Source organism: Orcinus orca, chromosome 15 (genome assembly GCF_937001465.1).
Source record: "Orcinus orca chromosome 15, mOrcOrc1.1, whole genome shotgun sequence".
Taxonomy (NCBI): Eukaryota; Metazoa; Chordata; class Mammalia; order Artiodactyla; family Delphinidae; genus Orcinus; species Orcinus orca.
The window spans coordinates 66,609,909-66,625,017 of NC_064573.1; the positions used below are offsets into that span (position 1 = coordinate 66,609,909).

The window sequence follows — 15,109 nt, forward strand, 5'->3', positions numbered from 1 at the left end:
ATCTGGTACATTAGTACATATAATAGTAAATTGTTTCATAAAATGTATTTTGGTTATATGTGTGTGTGTGTGTGTGTGTGTGTGTAGTCTCAGTCTAAAATGTATTTCTTACTGGGAGTTTCAGTTTAAAACCTTTGAGAAATGGTGTTCTAGGTCAGGATGAAGGTCTTCAGGTTGGAGGACAGCCAATAAGATCTGGGCAGGCATGGAGGCTGCGTGGAGGCTAAGGGCTTGATCTTTGCAGGCAGAGGAGTATAGTACACAGGAGCATGGGCTGTAGAGTGAGGCAGGCCTGCGTTTGAATGCAGCTACATGGCCTTGAGCAAGGCACTGAACTTTACTAAGTCTTGGATTCTACTTCTGGAAAATGGATATATATAAGTGTTTTGGAAGATGTTGGTAAGTAGTAAATGATGTACAGGTGGTAACTACTATTGCTGCTGTTATTGTTGAAGTTGTCATTTTTATTATTATATTGGGCCCTGAAAGTGTTGCTGTGACTTGGAGAGGGGAGAGGAAAGGGCATTCCAGGTAGGGATGGGTGGGTGACAAGGGATAAGTACATGTGTGCCTGGTGTGGGGCTGATCTGGCTGAGAATTGTGCAGCCTTAGAAGGGGGTATTGAGATTATAGATAGAAGATACCAGGAAAATTTGGGGGAATTAAGTTTTAGCAGTAAAAACTTCAACAGTAAGGGTGGCTTTACCTAGAGATAATGAGGCCCCATCGCTGGAGGAGTTCCAGCAGAGGCTGGGCCACTAGAGACTGTTCTCATTAGGCTCTTTTGGTTGCAGAGACTCCGTCAGGTCACCTTAAGGTCAGAGGGGTTTTCTGAAAGGGTGAGTGAAACTCTCAGACCTGAAGCATCCCCCATGGGCCATTTGGTTCCTTAAACTGCCATTTGGTCAGCTTCCCTGTCACTGGATACTGGCTCATGCTCTCCCCCCACTGTTAGGAGGAAGCCACCTCAGGGCCTCTACACCTTTATGCCATTTGCAGGGATACCCAGACCCCAACTCCATCTCACGGCTCCTTTCTGGGCATCTTTTGAGGGTCAATTCACGATGCAGGCCATCCAATCGTATAGGGAAATAGCCTCAGAGAGGGCAAGGGACTATTGTAGAAGGGATTCCTATATCAGACAGCAGTCTGATCAGATGCCTTCTGAGATCCTGACTGACCAGACTGAAGGGTATGTGAACCTTCTGATTTTTTAAAAAATGGGTAGCCTGCAGCTTTTCAGGCACACATCCTGTATGTAAAGAGAAGTTTACCTGTAGTTAGAGAGCATGTAAAGTGCTGAGTGCTCCGTTCAACCAGACCTCCAGACCTCTAGTGTCTTCCTTCCCACCCTCTCCAGGTGGGTTAAACTCCTCTGCTGTTGGAGAAGGCACTCAAATGACCATATTTCCTCAGATTTTTCCCAATTTAAGATTTTAAAAATCAAAATGGATCTTTCAATTGACATGTACATTTAAAGCAGTGGTGGGTTTTTTGTTTGTTTCTGAGCAGATCTTACCAAATCAGTGGTGTAGTTTAAAATCAATAGTGTCTTAGAATCCAGGAAATATGGTTGTTTGTTTTGTACCCATTTGAAATTCCGGTTTGAGGTTTGATGTTGGGGCTTTGAAACTGCCAAAGCTGTTATCTGGAATCATTTAAAAGAACACCGAACTTGAACGTGTTCTCCTGTGTATTGGTAGTTGGGAGAATGGGTATCTCTAGGGCCCTGCTGTCAGATCTTATCAATAAAGACAGACTGGAGGGTTGAGGTATCAAATGGGTGTATATTTAATCAGATGGGAATTCTCTGGAAACTGGTAATCTCAGGCGAAAGCCTTGCCCTCTTATGAGCCTCCATTTTCTCATCTGCTCTAGGGAGGGATTGGATCAGATATTATCCACATCCATAACTGCCAGCACTTCCTGTTAACTCAGTGTGGGTACCGCTTTTGTTTAGTCAGCTAGAAGGCTCATCCCCTGACTTGTATAAGTGAGTACTTTGTAGGTGATGGGAGGGGACCTTGCCTGTGATGCTGGGCCTTTGGTTTCCGCTCCCTGGGTGTTTTGGGGGCTGCCTGGAGATATGAATAATTTACATTCCTTTGTAATTTACCTGATCTAAAGGTATGGTCTCAGGTTTTCTCCTATGGGGAGGGATAGGAAGGAGAGTATCCTTGTGCCCTGGTTCTGTCTGTAGGTGGTGAGAGAGTCAGCAGTTCCAGAGGGTGGTAGCCTGTGTCCCTGTGTAGAAGGGGCCAAGTTTGCCCAAGGCTCTTGTCTCTCGTTGGCTGTTCAGCTCCAAGGCTGCTCTCAGGGCTGTGCAGTTCTCCAGATAAAGAACACTTAAGAAGAGGACCTGCCCTTTTGTGTCTGGGGACCTTTGCTCTGCCAGGGCCCCTCCCTCTGCTCTTCCAACCAGTAAAAATTAGAGCAGTGCATTTCCTTCTGGGAGAAATAGAATCAGAGAATCAAGGCCTGGGCCAAACTCTAGCCCCACCATGTCCTGTTCCTGCGAGCCTCCTCCCAGCTGCCTGAGTGCCTCAACTCCTTCCTGGGAGGTCAGGCAGCTCCTTCCTGGGAGGTCAGGCAGCACTGAGTGCAGGCACTTGACTAGGATCTGACTTTGATTTGAGTCTGGGTTCTTCCACTGATTTGCTGTTTGACTCTAAGCAATATACCCTCCCTTGGTATCTTGCCTCTCAATAATGTCAGTACTTTTTTAACTGAAAAAAAAAAAAGGCACAAAAAAGTAATTTAAAAGATCCATAATCCACTACTTTAAAAATAATTTTAAGAGAGTGTGTATGTGTGTGTAGAGAAGTGCACATATATATATTTTTTCGGTGTTGTTTTCTTACCAATATTGCTCTGTAGGCTAAATAAGGAAGCAGCCTACAAACACTAGTCTCCTTCTTCTCTTTGCCCCTTAGTTACGTGAACTCAGGAATTTCCAGGGTCTCACTCCTTGGAAGAAGCTCACTCACTTGAAGCGCCCTCTAAGCCAGGGATTTCGCCTCAGCCTACCTCAGCTGCTTTGGTGCTGCCTGGCGTGGGTCTTCATGCTGAGCTGTTTTCCCCACCAGCTCTAGCGGGCATTCAGAGGCCAGTAGGAGGGCTGGGAGTTTGTTTTTGTCACAGGAGTTCTTCTAGGAGTGCTTCTAGGGTCAGGTACCCTGGCCCTAGAACAATGCCTGTGTAGCTGTGACAACTGCAGTTAGTAGATGTACAAACACAAGTGGCATTTGGTGGGGCTTTGAAGTATATTTAGGATTTTGATAGGTAGAGACAAGTCAGAGAGCATTCCAGCAAAGGGACTGGCATGAGCAAAGGTTGAGAGGTGGGAAAGGGCCAGGGCATAATTGGGGAAACTATGAGTAACTAGTTTTGTAGAGTGCAGAGGTGAGCATGTTATTTCTGTACTTGTTTGACTAGTTTTTTCATCCAGCTCTGAACCTTGCATGCTGGCCCTGCAAAGAGGCTTATTTATCGGGACAGACCCAGCATGGGAATGCTTTGCTGTGGTGCACAGGTGCAGGCATTCAGGCCTCTGCCCCAGAGAGGCACGGTGACTCCTGGCCCCTTGATGCATTGGGGGACTGAGCACTTGAACCTAGTATCTCTCCAGCCTATGCCTTCCAGGGAGGGGGCTGCATTCCCTCGCATCTGTGTTAGGGTGTCCATGAGTTAGCAGCTCCAAAGGGAACTGCAGGGATGGAGGGCAGGGGGAGGAATGGAGACCGACCAGGCTGGTGGCTGGGGCCTTAGCCAGGGCCTTTGCTTCTCTTGGCACCTCTGACAGGCCCTGCCCTCTGCTCCACAGGCTAGAGGAAGTCCCCCTGGAGGTGCTGAGGCAGAGGGAGTCCAAATGGCTGGACATGCTCAACAACTGGGACAAGTGGATGGCCAAGAAGCACAAAAAGGTGAGGGTCCTGGCCTTGGGCCTCAGGCTGGGAGTCACAGCTCGGGGAGGAAGTAAAGAGGGAAGAGTTGCATCAATTTGGAGGAGCAGGAGCTTCTCCAACCGCCAGCTGCCTTAGGTGTCCCCACCTGCCAGCTTGGAAATGGGGACAGAAGCTGGCTGGAGGGCAGGTCCCAGGTTTCACTTGGTCCTCCTAGATGACTTCAGACACTCACAGAACTTTGTCCTGGAGTCAAACTTCAAAGCCGCTCTTAGCCAAAAGCCCTTCAGGCAGCTTTCTTCAGCTCTCCTGGGGGAAGTCCTTACTGCTGCTCACCACTTATCAGGGAGGACTTTATAACACTAATAATAGCCAATGTATGTTATACACTTGCAGTGTGCTGGGCACTTGACTTGGATAATCCTTACAACACCCCAGTGAGATTGGTGGTGGTAGTATCCGCACTTTATGGATGGTTACAGAATCAAGGTTTGAACCCGGGCAGTCTAACTTTAGTGCCTGCACTCTTCACCACCACAATAAGGGGCCTTCTTTACCCTCTAGATTAATTTGATGAGTTCCCTCTTAACCCCTTGGACAAAGCAAAAAGAAAGAAAAGTAACCTCACAGTTTAATGGTCTTATAAAAATGAAAATAACCTGTGGTCCTTTTCTAGTGGGCTATATTTAGGCACTAGCTCTATCACCCAGTAGGAACATCCTTGCCCACCACATGTACGTGTTGATACTCTTGTCTACCTCAACAGGGTCTACTTACTCCCTGGCCTAGCGGAGGCCTGTCCACAGTCCCACAGCTGGGTCTCTCTGCACAAGTACCCAGTGCACAGTGACCCCGCTGGCCTGCTGTTGTCTGCTGACATGCTGGTCTCCAGGCTGGCACAGCTGGCTGCAGGGCTTCGCAGAAAGCCCAGGACCGAAGGTCACATAACGGCTTGGGCCCAGCCCCACAGCCTCCCTCTCTTCGTGCCTGTGGCTAGCTGTGTGACTTTGGGTGAGTCACTTCACCCTCTCAGCCTCAGTTTCCCTGGTCAAGTGGGAATAACAATCCTGTTGCAAGGCTTCTACTGTAAAGCCCTGAGCCCATGGGAGGAAAGGTGCACCCAGGCCAGGGCTCTTTCTTGCTGTTCTATGTGGGCTTTGGGGCATTCATTTTTTGCTAATATAGAAAAACTTTCACTTTAAAAAAAAATTTTTTTTAGAGCAACTGTTCTTCAGCTGCTTCCTGCCTGACTCTGGGGTCAGTTTTCCTGCTTCCTCAGTTCTCGGGCTTTTATGCTGAGCTTCAGCTCCCTCTCCACTGTCTGCTGTGGTGACTACTGGCTGGCAGGGAGATGGCTGTGGAATTCTCACCCCAGCCTCCCTCGCAGATGGGGATTCCAGAGGGGAGCCTTGGGGAGCTCCTCTCAGCAGAGCAGCCAGCATCACTTCCTCTTCCCCTTTGCTTCCCTGGCACTGTGGTTAGAGGCCAAGGCTACTTCTGCCCAGCAGGGGCCACTGCAGGAGGCTGCACCCTCCCCTCCCCAGAGGCCCTAGCCCTCTGCTTCTCTCCTGCAGTGCTGGCCCTGGGAGCTCTTACTGCCTTGCTGCGCAGGCTTAGGCTTTCCCCATGGTCAGGAAGTTGTGGCACAGGAAGGACAACACCTGCAACAGGAAGTGGATCCAGACCCACTGCACTTATCCTGAGTCCCCAGGACTGGGACCAGGCCCTGCAGGGAGGCAGGCTCTAGCTGGAATTCTGTCTTCCCCTGTAGGGCTCTGCTCAAAGTTTGGCCCTGCCCTCCTGGAGTTCAGCAGGCTGGGTGTGGCTTCACATCTCTCCTTTCCTAAGGCCTTACCTCAGATAATGATAATCCCTTGTGCTTTCTGTTTGCTGAGCACTGTCTCTAGCTTTATCATTGCTGATCCCCACCTTTGCCTCCTCCTTAAGGAGGAGATTATGATCGCCAACACCCCTGTGCTGAGGAGGATTCCAGAGGCCAGAGTGGGAAAGGCTGGCTGTATTCCTGGCTCTCCATCCCCACCTCCCCAGCCTTGGGCCTGGGTGAGGGTGCGGCCTCTTTGAGAACTTAGTGGACTGAAGGTATTCCTGGGCTCCCCTGGGGCAGGCCAAGTATGATAGGGCTGTGATATGTGGGGGCTGGCTCCAGCTGAGCTTGGCCCTAGGGGGGCCTAAAGGGCCTGTGGCTCTGGGCCTCCCTTTGCCAAAGCCTGCCCAGACCAAGCGGCTTCCTTCAGGAGACCCTTGTCCCACAGCAGCAGGAAACTGTTCGTGGAGTCTGGGGCAGTTTCCTTCTGCTCCCTTCCTCTCCCCACTTGGCAGGCAGTCCCAGAAGCTCAACTTGGCTCCTATGACCAGCCACTCTGCTCTTCCCCTACTGCCCTCAGCCTGTCTGCCTGTCTCCTTCCTGGTTCTTGACTCTCTCTGACCCTTGGAAAGTTTTGCCTTGTTTGTGCTGGTCATCAGGAAGCCCGGGCCTTCTGTGCTCCCTCCTCTGAGAGCTTCCATTGGGACTCTTTGAGGGGGTTTCCAGGTGAGGGGAAGTTAGTTAGGTGAGAGCCTGAGGCCCAGGGCTTCTGTGTCAGGCATCCTTCTGGGATTGGAGGGGTGGAGATGAAGCCATCATTTATTGAATTCAGACTGTGTCAGGCTAGGCATGTCCCCCCTGCCACCACCCCACTTCTAATAGAATCCTAGTTGTTATCATTTTGATCTTACTGTTGATGAGAAGTGATTGGCTAAGTAAGGTCAGCGCTGTGAGTAGTGGGGAAAGCCTGTGCCATTTTATTTAGCAAGGGTTGGAATCAGGACTTGTACCCAGGCCAGCTGCCTCGGCCGCGGTCTGGTAATCCTGGGAGCTTAGGGTCAGGGAGAGCAGAAGAGAGGGGATTCTTGACCAAACAAAGAGGGAGCCATTTTGATCAGCTCCCATCTTCCTTCTGAATTCTGCTGAGGTCTTTTCTCTAGGCCGGATGTGTCCTGCCACATAGCTGCTTAAACAAACACTCCCATGAAAGTGCCCAGGCCATGTGTCTGGGCACATTCTGGGTCATCTCGTGAGCTACTCACCCTGTGGCTGAGCTGTGTTCCACATTGTGCAGATCCCTTCCTGGTGACATCCCATGGGGATCCTCTAACTTGTATGGTTCCATTTTGATTCAGTAAATAGTGATGGGGATTCATAATCCTGTGGTAGACTTCAAGAATACCTGTGTTGAGGACTTCCCTGGCGGTCCAGTGGTTAGAACTCCGTACTCTCACTGCTGAGGGCCCGGGTTCAATCCCTGGTAGTCGGGAAACTAAGATCCCACAAGCCGCACAGCGTGGTCAAAAAATAAAAAGAATACCTGTGTTATCACTGGACCAGGGAACACGGGGACTCTGCCATCACCTGGTGGCAGCATATCTGATTGCAATATTGTAGCAACAGGGGAGAAGTCCTCTTTTCTCCCCTTTTCGGCTCTTGCTGACATGCTCACTGAAGGCCTGACAAGCACCAGCAGAAGGGGTGGGCTAGCACACAGCCTCTGGGGGAGCAGCCCAGTGGGATGCATAGGCACAGCCCTCGTTTTGACTTTCAGATCCGTCTGCGGTGCCAGAAGGGCATCCCACCTTCTTTGCGGGGCCGTGCTTGGCAATACCTGTCTGGAGGCAAGGTGAAGCTGCAGCAGAACCCTGGAAAGTTTGACGTGAGTTGCCCTTCCTTCACCCTGTCCTCCCTTCTTCGTCTCTTGACTTCCTTTGCGTGGCAGTGATCCTCTGTGTGCTCACCTGGACCTCAGCAGTATGAGTGATTGATGAGATCACTTGTCAAGAGCCTGACTGCCAGGCCTGGTCAGTCTCTGACTCCTGGGGGTACTGCTCATCTGAGGTTCCAGCCCTGAGAAGGCCTCAGTGGGATGGACAGATTTGAAGCTCCCCACTTCCAGCTCTTCCTCTTGACAACCGCCCAGGTTTGCTCTCTTGGACTCAGTGGGCCACCTCCCAGACTGCCTTGGGCCCTGTGCTCTGGGCCTTTGGGGGCCTGCCCAGCAGGGCCACAGAACCCTAACACCTCTTGGCCTCCCGTCCTCTACTCTTTCTGCTGCCTTGTCCAAGCCAGCTAGACATGGTTCACCTGTGTTGCTTATGGGCTTGTCTGCACTAGGGATGGCAGAGCCAAACCAGTATCCTTATAGTTTAGAAGCCAGTCAGGGTCAGAGAGGTTACCCTCTGAAGCCATGCCTTCCCCTCCTGCTGCCCCCTGGCTCCATGATTGCCAGTGTGAAGAATACCACCGCCATTCATGGGGCTTCTTGGGGCCCACGTGGGCTGGGCAGCTCCTCTAGCCTGCTCCTCTAGGGAACTAGGGGAGTCAGTTGGCTTCCCCGGGGTTGCCCTGGCTCACCTGCCAGACTTGGCCCCAGGCATCAGGGTATCTCCCAGGCTCTTGGAGCTGGTAACAGGCAATGAGACAGAGCTGCCAGCCACCAGCTCTTTGTTGACATGCTTCATGCTTCAGTGAACACTCCTGTGCCACCAAACCTGTTCCTTGAGAAGAGTAGGCAGGGCAGCCTAGAGTTTCTGCCGTTGACCTGGAGGAGGTGAAAGCTGTTTGCTGGCAGCACTTGGCCCCGGGGGATCAGGGGTTGGTGGAGTGTCTGGCCGGGGTCAGACCTGAATCAGGGCGATTGGACTGTCCCACAGAGCACCAATATTGTGCCCCACTCAGGTGGCCTCTGGACTCCAGAGTCTTCCATCTCTTCCATTTCAGGGGGCTGCATTCTGGGCAGAGTGGGAGGTTCAGGGGTGGGAGTCTCACCCCAAGCCCATAGCTTACCTTTGGCTGCCAGAGCACAGGCATGAGAACCAAGACTTGGGTGGCCCAGTCAGCCTCCTGGTTCCACAGTTAGCAGACATGAACGCATCCTGTGTGAGCAGCGGAGCACGCAGTTCTCTGTGCTTTACATGTCTGGGGAGTGGTACGTCCAGAGAGGAATTGACCACCTCTGTGGGGTCTTGAAGGTTGCTTGTGGGAGGAGGTAGATTTGCCAAGAAAGGCCTTCAAGATGCTCTGAAGCTGAGTGGTGGGTCCCCAAAGCAGTCCTGGGGGCCAGAACAGTGGTTTGTGAACACACCTGGAAGGACTTTGCCTGTGGGTGAGGTAGAGGAAGTGGACAGGGATGAGAGGCTCCCTCTGGCTGCTGTGGGCACAAGAGCCCAGAGGCAAGGGTGCAGTGATGGGGCTGGTGGTGGCAGCATATCCTGCTCCTGTGCTCCCCCACAGACCCAGGCAGCTGACCCCAACCTCAGCTGTCAGGGAAGGTTCCTCAGCCCCTGGTGGCTCCTTCTTCTCAGCATTTGCTACTTCTTCCTCCTTCCTTAGGCAGAGCAGGACCTTCCAGCCTTTTTCTTACTTGGTTTTCTTCTCTGGCTTCACTTCACAATGGCGCCAGCGCCTGCAGGCTCCCTGGGGGCTGCGGTACCTGCATCATCCCCAGTGGCCCACACCTGCCTTTGATTCCCCGTACCCTTTCTCCCTGCAGGCCCTTCAGCTACACCTTTTCCTTTCTCACCCACCCCTGTGTGGCCGAGTGCCTTGGTCTGGTGAGGTAGCCGGTGAGCATATCCTAGCAACTGACCTTTTGGGTTCCCAGGTCCCCACCTCACTGGAACCTTCAGGAGAACTTGTGGGACCCTCCTCTCCCTCCGACAAAAGCAAACCTGCATTGTACTCAGACAGTATCCAGCCCTGGGCCTGACCTGCAGGGTGCATAGGACACACACAGGCCCCCATCTTGAGGGTGTGCGGGGCTCTACAGGTTGCACGTCCACCTCTTCATCCATGTGCCTGCTCCAGGGCCCTCCGTGGAAGCGCCTGGCCCCTCCCTCCACCCTCCAGCCTCCAGCACTGCGTCAGCTTTTTCTCTCAGTACTTATTCTCTCATGTCAAGTTACCTGGCACCCGAGGGTCCATATTTCAGTGCTGGGACACCCCCACTGAGGGGGCACAAAAGGCAAAAGGGACTTATATGAAGTCACCTGCTGGGCAGGTACCTGGGTCTACACCCATCCATGTGTTTGCTGAGGACCCAGCCTTCCTCCTGGGGGCCTCTCCTGACACTTCCCAGCATGGCAGGCTATGAGTACTTTGTCTGCTTCTCTGCTCAGCCCTCTAGGTTTCCTTCCTGTTGATTTTTTTCTTTCTTTGGTTAAAGTTGAGGTATGAACTTACGTAAAGTAAAATGCACAGATCTTGACCATGCAGTTCAGAGTTTGGACAAATAATAAATACCCATGTAACCAACAAGCAAGTCAAGATATAGAACATTTCAAATGACCAAGTAGTGACTGTTTTTTTTTATTTTTTTATTTTTATTTATTTATTTATTTATTTTGTGGTATGCGGGCCTCTCACTGTTGTGGCCTCTCCCGTTGCGGAGCACAGGCTCCGGACGCGCAGGCTCAGCGGCCATGGCTCACGGGCGCAGCCGCTCCGTGTTATGTGGGATCTTCCCGGACCGGGGCACGAACCCACGTCCCCTGCATCGGCAGGCGGACGCTCAACCACTGCGCCACCAGGGAAGCCCAGTAGTGACTGTTTTGTGTGTAGTAGCTTTGTTTTTATAAATGGAACTCATGCTAAAATGCTCACGGAAGTTCAAAGAAAAGAGTAAAAGTTTGTTGAAACCCCAGCACCCAGAGATAGCTCCAAGGCTAATGGTTTGACAGGTGTCATTACAGTGTTCAGTGCAGCAGGGCACACACACACACACCTTCCTGAATATGTGGCACCACTTGTACAGGGAGATGGGCAGCAGAGGAGTTGGGATTGACAGCTCTGAGTCAACCTGGCTTCCAGGCCCAGCAACACCGTTTTTCTAACCACGAGGCATTGGGCAAGTAGCTTTTCTTTGATCCTCAGTTTCCTCATCTGTGAACAGTGTAATGATAGGACCTGCCTTTTGGGGGTTGAGGAGGACAGTCAGTGAGGCCCACGGGTGCCGTCTTAAACTGTGCTCAGAGTGGTGCTTCCAGGTGGTAGCCATTGCTTTGATAGTCGCCTTCCATCTTAAGGGTGTAACATAAGGTGTCTGAGTCCTGAATGAAGTGCCTAGAGGTTATTTCAAGCCACAGCTATGATGGACACTCTTACCCACACTGGTCTTCCTGGAGCCTGGATCACCTGTCAGGGTTTCCAGGACTCTGCTCTGCTTGTCTCTGCCCCTGCCCAAGCTTTCTGACTTGTCCTTGGGAAGACCCAGTCTCTGATGGGATCAGGTGGACATTTTCCCTGGTGGTGGGTGCTCCTCCAAAACCTGGGACAGTTGTATCCTCCTAGCCATCCCTAACTCCTAAGAGATGCTCTTGACCTTGCTTCCAGGAGCTGGACATGTCCCCTGGGGACCCCAAGTGGCTGGATGTGATTGAGCGTGACCTGCACCGGCAGTTCCCTTTCCACGAGATGTTTGTGTCCCGGGGGGGCCATGGGTGAGCAGGCTGGGCCTTGTGGGCTGGAGGTGGCTCTTCGCCCTTTCCCTCAGGGGGAGAGAGGAGGTAAAATGAGTTTGAGGGTATCTTGGGGTCCCAGGAGTTGGGGGCCCCAAACTACACTGTTAGTTTCCCCTCTTTGGTTTGAGTCTGATGGGTCCTCTTAGTTTCTCCTCTTATGTCTGGGGCAACTTCATCATTTACTCCCCAGAGTGCTAGGGCTTGCCTGGCCTTGCCTTCTTCTGGAAACAGGTTTTGGTGGGGAGAAAGAAGGATAGAGAGAGTTGGGTGGGCAGAGGGTATGTAGGAGAGGAGAGATATGGCAAGCCAGGCCCTGGGACCAAGACAGACATCTGGAACAAAGCTGGTCTGACTCAGAGGCCACAGCTGCTGAGTGAGGGGCCCACACTTCCAACCCAGACACATCCTTACCCTGTATCTGGCATCTTGCCCTGGCCCTGACCCCTGCTTTCTTTTTGAGCCGCTGCCTTCACCTGTCAAATGGGGGAGGTGAGAGTCGATGTGCTACAGTGGGAGACTGACCCCTTGGTGACCACAATCAGGTCACATCCCTCTCCAGGGAAGTGCAATTCTGAGACAGGTCCGATCTGGTGGGGCACAGGTGAGGGTAGTGGGTGGCAGAGTCACACCTGTCATTCCTGCCCCGCTTGGCCTCTCCACAGCCAGCAGGACCTATTCCGTGTGCTGAAGGCCTACACACTGTACCGACCTGAGGAGGGCTACTGCCAGGCCCAGGCGCCCATCGCCGCCGTCCTGCTCATGCACATGCCTGCTGAGGTACCACCAGGCCTCGGGCGGGCAAGCGGCTGGCGGGCAGGGAACAGCCAGCAGCAAGGCCTCACGTCTCTTTTGCCCACAGCAAGCCTTCTGGTGCCTGGTGCAGATCTGTGAGAAGTACCTGCCCGGCTACTACAGTGAGAAACTGGTGAGTACTTGCTGGGCCTGGGCCCTGGCCTCAGACCCGCCCCAGCCTGGATGCCCTTTGTCTAGGCCTTAACTCTCTAAGCCATTCCTGTCCCCGCTTAAGTCCTTCCCAGCCTTCTGTTGCTTTCAGGCTGAAGTCCCAAGGCCTGCCAGGGTCAGGGCTCCCAGGCTCCAGCCTCATCAGTCCCACACTCCCTCCGTTGCTGCCTCCAGCTGCAAGGCTGTTGGGCAGGATTGCTGTTCCTCCAGTGCACCGAGTTCCTCCCTGCCTCGGCCTTGTCATAGGCTTAAACCTCTGCCCCTTTCCTTCCACTTCTAACTCTACTTTTCCCTCAGCTTTCAGCCCTCCGGAGCTGTCCTTGACTCTGACAGGTGGCACCTCCGGCACACGCTCCCCCAGTGTTCCTGTTCCTGCCATGTTCTGGTCACTCAGCCCCCTCCCTCTTCCCTCCCTCTGGTCTCATTGCTTCTGTAATTCATGTCTGTCTGGCCCTCTGCACGACATGCCCCATGAGGGGGACTTAGCTGTGTCTGGTTGGCTCATTGTTGTATCCCAGCACCCAGCATGAGCTTGACACCCTGCAACATTAGCCGCCTGAGGAACGAATGGATGCCTGCCTGGAGCTGGGGCTGGGCGTAGTTCCCGCCCTGGCTGCTGTGGGCCCATGGTTATGGCCCTGTGGCTTCACTGTCCCCCCAGGAGGCCATCCAGCTGGATGGGGAGATCCTCTTCTCGCTGCTACAGAAGGTGTCTCCCGTGGCCCACAAGCACCTCAGCCAGCAGAAGATCGACCCGCTGCTCTACATGACAGAGTGGTTCATGTGTGCCTTCTCGCGTACCTTGCCCTGGAGCTCCGTGCTGCGTGTCTGGGACATGTTTTTCTGCGAAGGTACTGGGCTGGGCTCAGGGGAGCACCCTTGCCCCCAGCCCAGCCCACAGGAGGCCTCTGTTTCCAGAGAAACTCTCTAAAGGACCCCTTGCACTCATTGCCCGCTTCCCCCATGCAGGAGTCAAGATCATCTTCCGGGTGGGGTTGGTGCTGCTGAAGCACGCACTGGGCTCCCCTGAGAAGCTCAAAGCCTGCCAAGGCCAGTATGAGACCATCGAGCGGTTGCGGAGCCTCAGCCCCAAGATCATGCAGGAGGCCTTCCTGGTCCAGGAGGTACAGCCCACACCTTCCCCTCGCCACCGGGAGGGAGGGGGAGACTTGAGGGCCCTTTGGCGGGGGGCCTGGTAGCCCTCTACCCCTGAGGCCTTGTGCTCAGCAGCCCAGAGCAGTGTGGACAGGCCCCATTCTTCTGTCTGAACAAGAAGAGGGGGAACAGGCCTAGGTTCTAGGGAATAAAAGTAGGTGCAACCCACCACCCGCATCCTCCCTGGCCCTACAACCACGGCCTTGGCTTTCTTTTCTTATTTTTGTGGACCATTTTTAAAGTCTTTATTGAATTTGTTACAATATTGCTTCTGTTTTATATTTTGGTTTTTTGGCCCCGAGGCATGTGGGATCTAGCTTCCCAACCAGGGAAGCGGTCCCGACCAGGGACCCCCTGCACTGGAAGGCAAAGTTTTAACCACTGACCACCACCAAAGTCCCAGCCTTTTTTTCTTTCTTTTGTGGATTTTTGTCTCTCTGGGGCTGTAATGAGGTGACACATATTTAGGCAAGTGGACTCATGAGCTTTCTCCTCTAAGGCAATGGGTCTCAAGTGCCTGGCTCACCTGGCACTCACTTCTGGGACTTGTGACCACCACAGGGTCCAGACCCGCCACCCTTCCCGTGGTCAGCCTTTAGTGACCAGGGCTTGGGGAGCTGAGGGAGAGCAGGGGCCCAGGCTGGGACGCAGAAAGGGAAGGTTCTTCCTGGTGCCCACCCGCCTGTCATTGCCCCCACAGGTGGTAGAGTTGCCAGTGACAGAGCGTCAGATAGAGCGTGAGCACCTCATCCAGCTGCGGCGCTGGCAGGATACCCGGGGTGAGTTGCAGTGCCACTCTCCACCCAGGCTGCACGGTGCCAAGGCCATCCTGGAGGCAGAGCCAGGCCCGTGGCCCACCCTGCAACCTTCACCATCCATCCGCCTGCCCCCAGATGCCCCCCTCCCTGGTTCCAAAGGCAAGTACAAGCCGCCCAAGCAGGTCCAGAAGGAGCAACGGAAGCAGGCGAAGGCGAGTGGGCAGTGGGACAAGCCCCCGACCCCAAGTCAAGCCAAGGTGGCAGCTGCTGCGGGAGACGCATGTCCCCCACGGGATGTGCACCCAAAGGACCCGGTCTACCAGGACCCCCAAGACTCAGCTCCCCAGGACTCAGCCTACCACTGCTCCCAGGAGAGCCTGACGTCCCAGGAGAGTGAGGACACCTACTTGTAACCCTGGCAGCTCAGGCCCCTGGGCTGGGGTCTCCACACACCTACACGGTTCACGGACTGACACTCCAGGGCTTGCCCACTCTCTGAGGGCCTGGCTGCCTGGCCCCTGGGCGGCAGAGAGTCTAGCTGGCCCAGCACAGATTCTGCCTGAGCCTCCTTATTTATTTTCTCCAGAGTGGAGCTCGGGCCGGCCCAGCTGGGGCAGGCAGAAGTGAGGGCCGATGGGTGGGGCCTCACTCAGCACCCGCCTCCTGAGGGGATGCTCCCCAGGGCTAGGGCACTGACGTGAGGGGAAAGGGAGGGGAAAAGGGTGGGGTGCTCTTTGTGTAAAATAGAAACATGGTTTTGTACAGAAATAAAACAACGCTTGTATAGAGAGCTGCTGTGCAGCTAGGGACTGGGAAGGGGGT

General features: G+C 53.6%; 1 protein-coding gene across 3 annotated transcripts in view; it reads left to right on the forward strand.

The window, feature by feature from the left end:
* The window catches only part of TBC1D10A (TBC1 domain family member 10A), a 30,442-nt gene extending 15,365 nt beyond the window's left edge, over positions 1-15,077 (forward strand). For 2 of the 3 annotated variants that reach the window (XM_004283729.4, XM_049697748.1), the window contains exons 2-9: positions 3,824-3,923; positions 7,502-7,609; positions 11,284-11,390; positions 12,074-12,188; positions 12,271-12,336; positions 13,036-13,225; positions 13,344-13,498; positions 14,230-15,077. In XM_004283729.4, the coding sequence (XP_004283777.2) occupies positions 3,824-3,923; positions 7,502-7,609; positions 11,284-11,390; positions 12,074-12,188; positions 12,271-12,336; positions 13,036-13,225; positions 13,344-13,498; positions 14,230-14,700 (1,312 nt within the window). In that variant the 3' untranslated portion in view covers positions 14,701-15,077. The remainder of the gene's footprint in view (positions 1-3,823; positions 3,924-7,501; positions 7,610-11,283; positions 11,391-12,073; positions 12,189-12,270; positions 12,337-13,035; positions 13,226-13,343; positions 13,499-14,229) is intronic. The other variant, XM_033412827.2, reaches the window with a different exon arrangement.
* Positions 15,078-15,109: the final 32 nt, after the last annotated feature.